At 38.7% G+C, this 10,677-nt stretch overlaps 1 protein-coding gene across 2 annotated transcripts; it reads right to left on the bottom strand.

Moving 5' to 3' along the window:
- Window positions 1-171: 171 nt before the first annotated feature.
- On the bottom strand, window positions 172-10,339 carry pltp (phospholipid transfer protein). Of its 2 annotated transcripts, none has more exons than XM_077013951.1 (17): window positions 10,215-10,339; window positions 9,439-9,585; window positions 6,158-6,284; window positions 5,956-6,055; window positions 5,356-5,481; window positions 2,993-3,148; window positions 2,769-2,832; window positions 2,615-2,678; window positions 2,378-2,469; window positions 1,951-2,127; window positions 1,816-1,875; window positions 1,515-1,679; window positions 1,332-1,399; window positions 1,181-1,223; window positions 1,008-1,071; window positions 749-825; window positions 172-592 (listed from the first exon to the last, which is right to left on the bottom strand). In XM_077013951.1, exons 3-17 carry the CDS (start codon window positions 6,267-6,269, stop codon window positions 500-502), a joined length of 1,461 nt encoding a protein of 486 aa, XP_076870066.1. In that variant the 5' UTR covers window positions 6,270-6,284; window positions 9,439-9,585; window positions 10,215-10,339; the 3' UTR covers window positions 172-499. The 2 variants fall into 2 exon arrangements, with proteins under 2 accessions (XP_076870066.1, XP_076870065.1); XM_077013950.1 differs by having other exon boundaries at window positions 9,537-9,585; window positions 10,215-10,337.
- Window positions 10,340-10,677: the final 338 nt, after the last annotated feature.

Here is a 10,677-nt window from a genome sequence, read left to right as displayed (position 1 = left end):
TGAACACTTCTAAAGAACAGAAATCCTTGGAGTGTTAAAAATACAAATGTTTGTGCCTTATACATATAAAAACGGTTACTTTATACATACCTTAATTTTGTTCCATGCATTTTCTAATGAAATGAACACATGACAAAGTTTGAAAATGTTATGTAAACATAAATAAAAATAAATGGTCAACACCTTTTAATCTGTTGTAATTTAAGATGACATTGCAACATCTGATGCATTAAGTTTAAGGAATTATTCAAACCAAGTACAGGTTCTTATGTTTTACAAACTAACGAATTAGTAATTGTAGATACATGTTTTCGACCAATGGAGAATATATATATACATACGTTAAAAATGCAGTGATGTTTCTTATTGGATATGTGCACAATTTACAAATAAACTCTTAGTCAGGAATTCAGTGGTTCTAGGCACATTATATTTGCATGATTCTGGTGCTGTGTGTAGTATTTATAGAAGGTGTGAGTTGTTATTGTAGTAGCATGTATTAAAAGTCATTATCATCGCCAGACAGACTCTTCTCGATCATCTCCCTCAAGCCACTCTTGAAATGCAGGTTGGCACCTACAACGATGTAACCCTGGTAAATGAAAAAGAGTGAGGGTGTCATTAAACCGTACTGCAGTAAAAGCCACAGAAAGTGGCACTCTTGGACTGAAAATCTATTTGGCTATGGTCTTCAAAAGTCCAACAGTGTATTACTTGTGGCAGTCAAAAGTTAAGAGTGAAGACTTACACTGTTATACTCGACCACTTCCTCAATGAAGTCAATACCATCAGGCAAAGGGATCTGTACCCCTCTCTTAGTGTAATCTGACATTTACAGCAGAAAAATGCAACTCGTTATTTTTCAGCATTCTTTCAATGTTCAATTGCTTCAAACTGAAACGCTTAGATTAATTATGTTTTTTTTTCTACTATTTGCTTGATTTTATACCACAGAAAGCAAATTCCACACTATGCATTTAAATGTAAATGGTCATTGTGTCACTTACTGTTGATGAGGGGCACCACTGTGATTTGCAGCAGAGTCTTTATTGGAGCTTGCAATGGAATCAGCTAGAAAGATTTAGCCAATGATCAAAAACTTAAAAATCTTGACACTTATTATATTAGATTTAAAGTTCACATAAAGCTATACATTTAAGGACAAAAAAATAGGTCTTACCGCTAATGACTCTAAAGCAGATTGGTTAGAGAAAATTTTAAACCTGGAGATAGAAAATATGTTCAACATGCATAACTATAACTGTGCAGTGCATGTCCTCTGAATTAGGCAGGAGAGGACAGAGAACGTCATTCCATGTTTAAGTTTGCACCTTCTCAGGTCCAGATGGATAGCCAGTCTCTTCCCCTTCATGGACACCTTGGCAATGAACTTAGACTCCTACCAGAAAAAAAGGATTTTGCATTAGATTACTTTCTTCAATGACGGAAGCATCTCTGAACATGTAGTTGATCTACACTACTCCTAACACAAGTGAATTAAGACCTGTTCTTACCATAGTCATACTGCTCAGTTGAATGGGGGCTTTTCCTGGGGGAAGCAGCAGCACTCGGACACCAGCGTGGACAGCCACAGTGGCCCCTGAAGTCCTGATGCTAGATTTGGGGGCAGAGGTCACCTCCAGCTCTAATGAAAGTGGAGCGTCCATCAGGGCCGGGTTCTGGAAAAGAGTTTGAAACAGACAGAAAGCAAGTACAAACACTGCCGGTGTCAGATCGGTGCAATGGGTTTCCCTGTCTGGACACTGCTCATCATAACGTACAGAGATGTTAAACTCAAGAGGACCAACATCTCACCAACATCATGATGGCTCCAAAGTAGGTGGTCCTGAGAAGCATCTCTAAGTCCTTTGGCATCTAAACAGATTAAAAAAAATGTAATTTCTGTGCTCTTTCACTCAACATAAATGGCAGACGAGTTTTAGATCTTACTCTCTCTTTTGATATGTGCATCCTGAAAACGCGTCCTTTGAAATACGAGTAGAGTCCACTGTCAAAAAAGTATTCGGAGAGAGCCAGATAGATCATTCGGTCATACTCTCTCACTACAGGATTCACTGCATAGTTCACCATAGTATCATCCTCATTGTGTAGATCATAGAACATGCCCTGCAGGAAGAGAAAGACAGTTTTAATGAAAAAGCAACTGAACACAACATCAATCAATACCATTCTCATGTACACCTCTTGGAGAATACCACACTAAGCCAAAGATTTACTTCCTTGTAAAAGTTGAAGACTATGAGGCAGAAGAAGAAAAAACCTAACAAATAAACTGGCCAGGTATGTTGCCAGCTCTTACTGTACAAACTGGTTTGAGTGTTTACCAGGTTTTTGTCATAATTGAACAACTACGCACCCTGAAATCCATATCAAGACTAGAGCCGGTAACCAAAGGTTCAGTCAGGAGTGAATAATCAATGCCCACATATTTATCCACCTCTGCACGCACTGCAAATAAATACAAGCATCACAAATAAAAAAATATATAAATAAATACACAAATAAAAACAAGCATCTTAGGAAGAACACACAACCATTCACAGATATTGAGGATGTGGCACAGTCTTGTATATAATAACAGCCAAAGTCTGACCTGGAATGGTGTCCAGTAATTGGTTGATCAACACTAGTGCAGCATGATCCATTGACGGGCAAATCTAAAATAAATCCACAAGCTCGGTAAATATGACATCGTCTTAATAACAACACATAAGAGTAAGAACATGAGTTTTGGCCAGGAAACAAACCTTCTGATTTAGGATGAAGCGCATTCCAGTGGTCAGGAAAGTGGCGACAAAGTCATAAACCCTCCTGTGGACATCAAAGGATTTAAATATATATTACATTGGAATGCTGACTAAGCTTTATTATAGGCTTATAGTATAGCTGAACACAAACACCCTTAAGACGATCTGACAGTGGGAAAAAAGGATCGATCAATGTCTGGTTGTTCATGCGTGAGGTCCAGTACCCAAAGGTTCCTCCAAACTTGGCCCTCATCCTGGCGATGGAGGCGTCGCAGCTGACGTTGGCTATCTTGAGACGGCCCACTGCGTCTTTGGTAAGATGGAGGGCGGTGTAGATGTTAACACCTTCTGCAGAGGCATTGATGGCACCCTCATCATAGCTGAGGGAGAGAGGGGACACCTCTTAGAGAGCATTCTGCTCAAATTCAGCTATCAGCTACTGATATAGTGATATTAGACTATGGCAGGGGTGTCAAATATATGGCCTATGGGTTGGACTTGATTATGGTTCTCATCAGAACCATTCTTGTGGATCAGAGCTTAACTGAAGGATCCAGCATTACAAACAGAAAAAGAGCTAATCTCTTCCAATAAGGGGCAAAACTGGAAAAATCTCAGGTTGAAGGTTACAGACAAAAATTTCAAAGACCAGAGAATTTACATCCTAGTTCACATCTTGCCCATATTAGATCTAGGTCTAAGCTAATGTTCTCTATGAAAAAAATGAATGGATTTTGACATTGTGACTAGGCCTGTGTTGAAAAAATCGATTTTCCGATTCAGAATCGATTCGCGTATGATGATCTGATTATCGATTCGTACGTCCAAAGATCGATTTTTTAGTGAACTTTTACCCCCGCCTCGTCACTGAATTCACGCAGGCGTGCTCGGTCTAGCTAACTGTAAAACAACATGGCGTCGGACAGTGACGGTAACTACGATAGTCAAATCGACAATCTAAAAACAGAAGGACAGTTTATCCAGTGTCAGTGACTATTTACAGTTAGTCCATGTCACTGACAGTTTACCCAGTGTTTTTACAGTTTTAAAAAGTTAAAAATGTTCTTGTAACGTTGGGCGCAAGGCGATGGACGAGACAGAATCCTTTGTACTTTCCAAATCGTTACGTTTATTACATTTACCGAAGCGCAGACAGCGCACATAAAACACGTTTACATAGAACATGTGTGACTCAAACAATGAGCACAGGACGCTGCGCGAGCGCACATTAAGTAGACAAACCCCACGTGATGACGAGACGAGCCACAGGTGAGGATTATCACAAGACGCACCCGCACCCGCGGAGATACACAGACGCAGACGAGTAGACGCAGACAACGTTAACACACGCCCAACAGGGAGGGGTCGGGGACCGTAACGTGAGAGTTCTGTTCTTATAATCTCACTTTAAAGAAAAATACACGTTTATATTTTATACTTTCAGTTTATTAAGTGTGAGCACTTTTAAAATAAAAATGCATTTGGTAGCAACAGCTTTTGGGTGACTTCTTAATTATTTCAATCATAATAATAATGCACTGGTTAGTGTCCCAGTAGGAGTCCACTGTTGCAGATATAGACACCTCAAAGATGTCCTCTGTTTATTGTCCTGGATTACCTTTCTTGAAGGTAGATTTATGATTACCCTTTTCACCAGTCTTCCAGCCATCAATAACTACCAACTACCAGTAACGTTTTGCTGATTAATATTGATATAATACTAGTTTTAACATGTTGCTTCTGTACATAATCAGGAAACAGCTCAAATAAATACATTTTTAATAACACTAAACCCCGAATTGGATCGAATCGGATCGAATCGATTAAATCGGATTAAATCGAAATAAATCGATTCTTAATCTTCAGAATCGGAATCGGATCGATTCTTGGAATTTGAATTGATACCCAGCCCTAATTGTGACAGTGATCAACAGATTTATGTTAGCTAGCTGGCTGTATCACAGCTGAGAGCACCTTCAAAATATCTCTAGCTAGTTAACTTACAGCTAACAGACAACTGCAAGCTAAACAGAAGCTGTCAACACAAAAGTTTACATAAAAAAACTGCAAGTATAAAAAACTACAGAGAAGTTGATCATTGTCATTAATTCAATGTACACTTTTCCAACAGTAGAGTTTGTTTACTTGTAGCAAATTTCATTTTTGATTCTTTAACGACCTCATAAATCCAGTGAAATTTGTAAAACTAATGTATGAAGGACAAAATACACTGTATTTATGTTAGAGGTGGATTTTCCTCTTCCAGCTTGTGTGAAACTAGTCTTTGGCGCGCGCGCGCGCACACACACACACACACACACACACACACACACACACACACACACACACACACACACACACACACACACACACTAAATGTCTGCTGGATTTTGGTGATAAATGAGGACTTCCACTTCATGTACACTACAAGCGTATTCAGTTCTCTCATAACATTGCGCTCCGCTCATTAGATGACAGACTAGACCATCCAAACTGCAGGATGATCATACATTTTGCTAATATCAGTAAAGGAGGAAACCAGATGGGTGTCCACTGAAGAGAAGCAAGTTTCACCTCAAAAACTTACAAGAACCAGTAGAGGATTCGTCTCTGGAAGTTGAGAGCGATGGATGAGTTCTGCACCTCAAAGAGCAGTCCAGATATAGGCTGGAAGCTCAGGTTAGCAACCAGGTTCAGGTCAGCTATATTCACACTGTGAAATGGTTAAAGACACTGATTAAGGACGATGGACTTCTTTTCACAGCTGATCTCCAGCCACTGTAGACAACTCAGACAAACTCAGTCCAGCAAACTAAGCCCAGTACTTAGTTTGGGACCAACAAATCCATAGACTTCAAACCTCACTTGCTGTCTTTAGCAGTAGCAACTGTCCCTCTAATTCTAATGCTAATTCTTACTTTGTAAATCAGCTACTTATAAACTCCATTATTTTTGCCTGATTTATCATACCTGATTTCAGATTAGTAATTGATTTTCTCCTAGTCATGTTGCTTTTAGCCTTTTTTGGGCCAATTTCAAAGTGAAATGCTTCATTTCGTAGGTGAAAGGCCTTAATATTTTGCATTTGTATTGAATTCAGAAATCAATGCAACAGTCTCTGTTTTGGCAGGATAACACAAAAGGACACTAAAAATACACGCAGACAGGTAGTGGTTACGTCACTAACTCTGTAATGGAATACTGGAAATTTCCTTCTTTGCCATGCATCTCTGGCATAGTGATGTTCCCCAGTTCCTCCTCCACAAACTTCTGCGCCTCACGCTTCACTGAAGAAAGCACAACAAAATGTACATTTGAGTATATACGGCTGTAGCTATATGCGCAATAATCTGGTAATATCATTTGAGCACTAACATCTAATGTCTTACACATCTCCAAGCCTCTGGAAGTGATGCGAATTTTACACCCAGGAGGAACTTCTGTCATGTATGCCATGAGTGGGAGGAGGAAGATGATGACGGCCCTTCCATAAAGCTCCATGTTGCTTCAATGGCCCTTTAGAAAACAAAATGCATCAAACAGTGAGACTAAAGAGCAGGAAGCACACACTCTTCAAAAGGAATAAGAAAGATTCCTGCCATTTAGACAGCAGCCAAAAGATAAATATAAAATAAGCTGTCAATTCCACTGCTAGAAGAATTTCAGACATTGTACTTTAATTTCACAAAATCATGTACTTCGCATGCATATACTAAAAAAAACTTGAGTAAAAAATTCAGTTATTTAACATATTACAGAGCAAGGACAACCACGTGTCTGTGTACCACACAAATATATTTTACATTTTTTTCTGTTAAAAGCATCCTTCAAATCCACTTTAACACCTGGAGAATGTGTGGTAATATGTCTGCAGGTCATTTTCATATTTTCTGGGAATGTCCAAACATTTCCACTTACTGGGTAAAGGTGGTAAAGGAGATCAGAGCAATACTTAATTTTGAACTTGATTTTGATTTCAGTGTCATTTACTTGGGAAACATACCAGCTGGAGTGAGAAAACAGGATATATACCTCTTACAAATTCTATTAGCAGGTAGTAAAAAAGCAATAACTAGGAGATGGCTAAGCACAGAATCCCCAACTCTCTTTGAGTGGGTAGAAATTATTCAGGAGATTTATGCTATGGAGAGAATGACTTTCTCATTAAGACACGCCTCTAACAGATGTGAAAAGTACTGGAGAAACTGGACATCATACTTGGCTTTGAAATGATATACCTTCTCATGTAATATTGTTGTTTTTCTGACCACACGTGTGTGGACGTATATGTGTGTATGAGGGTCCCCCCTCTCCTTTTTTACCACTCTGTAATTGCTAATAACCCTCCTGTATTAGCAGCTATGTAACCTTGCTGAGGACAAAAAAGACAACAGATATATAGCACAATGTAACTCTTTTTCTTTACATATGCATGTATGTGGAAAGCATTTCAACTCTTTGATAATGGTCCCTGACTTCTCCTGATCTGCCTTTTCTTTTTGTTATTGTTGTCGATATCTATGTTCCCTTCTATTGAATATAAAAAAATAACAATAAAAACAAATTATAAAAAAAAAAAAAATAAAATAAAAATCCACTTTAACACCCCTGCAGGGTTCGCATTGTACATTTTACAATTTACTGATTGCTTAGTTTCATATTTGGATACATTATCACTTGCTATTCATCACATATTGTTGACTATTCAGCTGCAAAAAAAGCAAACCCCTTGCCAAAAGCAAACCCCTTGCCAAACGCATTTAGCAAGACTCCTTCAAACAGGGTCTGAAAAAAAATGACCCATTTTCTTCAAACACACAAGCATCTCTCTGCAAGTGACTTTCAGAGCAAACATCCACCTCTGTCAATTTTTAACTCCAGGGAGTCCCCCCCCCCATGTCCATTTATATCGGTCTTCCACTCCTCCATCCTTTGCAGCTCAAGGGAAACTCGTCCTTCTGTTTCCTTACAGAGAACTGCACCTCGGCATTCCAGCGATGCAAAGCTCAGAGAAAATAGGAACAGACAGCTCCCAAAATCCCTACTTCACACACACTTTCACTTGCATTTAGATGAGGATCTGAGATGAGTGTGTGTGTGTGTGTGTGTGTGTGTGTGTGTGTGTGTGTGTGTGTGTGTGTGTGTGTGTGTGTGTGTGTGTGTGTGTGTGTGTGTGTGTGTGTGTGTATTTTTTTATAATGCAGGTGAAAAGCTGTTTGTCTCTTTCTCTGAATAATAAGCAGGGGCAGTACATATTGCTATAGTAACACATCAATGAACAAGGCAGGAGTTCTTTCAAAGTGCCCTAAACTTTAGGCCCTAAAGGTAAATAACCTCACATAATCACTGTTCCATAAGCTTGACCACCAATAAAGTTGAACGTGCCGTCTTTTCCACATTACCACACATCCCTCAGTTTAGTAACACTGCAAAATAAATCTCCTGACATCCACTATGTCACATGACGTTGTGTGTAGTGGACCAGGGCAGCTGTCTTCGCTCAACCAGATATAACAATCTGAACAAGATGAGCCAAAACAAAGAGTCCCACAGCAGGTTTTATATGGTCCTTGACCCCAAGGTCTCTGACCTAATGTCACTGAAGAAAAAAAGGCTATTGTGAATAGAAGTTGCACTTTCTTAGAAACTTTGGGCAGGTCAGAGGTCTCAGCAATCACAATACAAACTTGGAAATCCAGGAAATCCATAGAAAACTGGCCTAAATGCAACAACACAATGAAAACGAAAGCCTGTGGACCATGCAGCTATACGTGATATCCCTGGAATGTTTTGTGATTCAACTTGGTCAGCTGATCCCTCATCCTATTCCTCTGCTGCGAAAGACTGATATTTCTTCTGTTCTTTTCAAATCCAGTGTTGCCACATAATTGTGAATCACAGCTTCACTCCTTTTACAGCCGAGATGCTTGCATGCTACGCTGTAAGCTCTTAGCGAACGCGTTTGCAGTGAGCAGTAATGAAGGGTACTACAGTTCACAAACAAGTGTGGCTGTTTTTAGGGTCATTGCCCTGCAATACCACCACCTTGGGGTAGAAAAGGAAGCAGGATATTGAGAGTTAAGAATGAGACAAGGACAGACTCCTAATTTTGTTCAACAATGTAACTACTGATTTTTTCACATCGGAAAGCAATAGCAATTTTTTTTATTAATCAAGAAAATCTGATTTTTTTAAAGACTGAAAGTCGATGTTTATGAGTCATTGCTGCCAAACACATCTAAAAACTTGCAAAATTAAATTAAATTCAAATTAATTTACTCACATTATGTTTCAGTGTTCATTCACAGGAACATGAACAAGAAAAAGGTTTGTGCTTCTGGGATGTTTTCATGTTGGTTTAATTAGGTTTATATTAAACACACCTAATTTCACATAGAATGCCTGCACAATGGCTGTTTGAGTACACGCTTTACTGCTCAGTTATACTATATACCTAGATAATTTATCTAACTGAATAATTTTTTAGGAAAATTGTCAAATGGTCAAATATGGGCAAAGCTATAAACAGGATAGACACTGAAAGTTTGGTCTACATTGCAATCCTGTCTAGAACAATTTTCTAGATCTTATTCTCCAATCATTTTTAAAATAAGAAATATTTTGCCATTTGTAAAAGGCAAAAAGCATCAGTTGAATCTAATTCACTCACCTCCATTTGTGCCACTGTCTTCTATCATTAAAAAAACAGCCACACATCAGTATCCCCTGTTAGTTCCCAAGGCTTTCACGAGTCTGTTCAATACTTACGGGAGCGTGGAAACGCTGTGCTGATGTCCTGAGCTTTGGATGGAGAAGGCTGGATTGAGAGAGTCTTTGGTCAGTGGGTTTTCTACTGGCTGCTTGCCTCTATTCCTGGGTCCCTCCTTCTTTCTAAGACTACTTTCCTTCTGTTCTCTTTCATGTCGGTCAGAATATTTATGGGTAGGTCATGAAAAGGGGTGTTCCCCTACTTGGTTAACTTTGTGGTTGCAATAATGACTGTAATTTTTAATTTTTCCATAAACACGAGGTATGTCAGCATTTACTCTGAAGCCGCATTCAAGAAAGTATAATATTTTATTGACAGCTGTCAATTTATTTTACTTTTTTTTTTATTTATCTTTCAGACATTACACAACTAGTACAAACTTAGCTTTCACAAGATGTTAAGCCTACCATATAGGCAATTTAACTGTTTCAAGCTGTGCTAATTTTTACCTACAACATAAATTAAAGCTTAGCCTGCCCTTTCATTTTTAAAGTTACTCTTTAATTATTTGAGTCTTCTTGGGTGCCCTTTTACAGTAAGAGCAGTGTGTCACTTGCCAGCTATATTTTAAACTTAACTTTTGTAAACCACGGAGGTCAAAGGTGTCTCATCATAGATTGTGTATGCGTTAAGAACAAGCAGACAAAGTAAATTGCGTGTTTTAACAAATGACTCACGTTTCTGTAGAAGTAACTTGTGTTTAGAGCGCACACATTAATTTGATGTAGTTTAAAGAGATTAGGAGCCACTCATCGTTCAGTAATGTCGCGTATGCTTTGTTCCTAGGATGAGTGTTACACTAGTGTTCAGAGTAAGTCTTAGTCTTAACTAATCTTAATCCTCTACATTTGGCGTAGGTGCCCGTATTTATACCAACCATTTCTCATCACGCATCGTGATGCTTGCTTGCATGTATATGACTCAGTGCTTTAAGAGGTCCCTAACCTACATGTGCAACAAAACAGTAGAAAAATAAACTTGGTGTTGTAGGAAGTAAACATTTAAAGCTTAACGTAGCTGATACTTTGTGGTTTATTTATACACGACTAAATGCTAAGATGCGTTGGTTCGAATCACGTGATTTAAAACGTCGTAGATCAAACACGAGCCACGATCTGTCAGTGTAAATAAAAAGACGGA

The sequence above is a fragment of the Brachyhypopomus gauderio genome, chromosome 8, assembly GCF_052324685.1.
Source record: "Brachyhypopomus gauderio isolate BG-103 chromosome 8, BGAUD_0.2, whole genome shotgun sequence".
Classification (NCBI taxonomy): domain Eukaryota; kingdom Metazoa; phylum Chordata; class Actinopteri; order Gymnotiformes; family Hypopomidae; genus Brachyhypopomus; species Brachyhypopomus gauderio.
Note: the sequence above shows the minus strand (reverse complement) of the source record. Positions and strands in the feature narration are given on the sequence as shown.

Excerpts from the sequence above, each read along its gene's own strand:
- pltp (XM_077013951.1), bottom strand. The coding sequence starts at position 6,269 with ATGGAGCTTTATGGAAGGGCCGTCATCATCTTCCTCCTCCCACTCATG. Across the intron at positions 1,224-1,331 it reads ATCCATCTGGACCTGAGAAG|GTTTAAAATTTTCTCTAACC; the intron begins GTGCAAACTTAA and ends TTCTATCTCCAG. Across the intron at positions 1,072-1,180 it reads CTGCTTTAGAGTCATTAGCG|CTGATTCCATTGCAAGCTCC; the intron begins GTAAGACCTATT and ends AAATCTTTCTAG.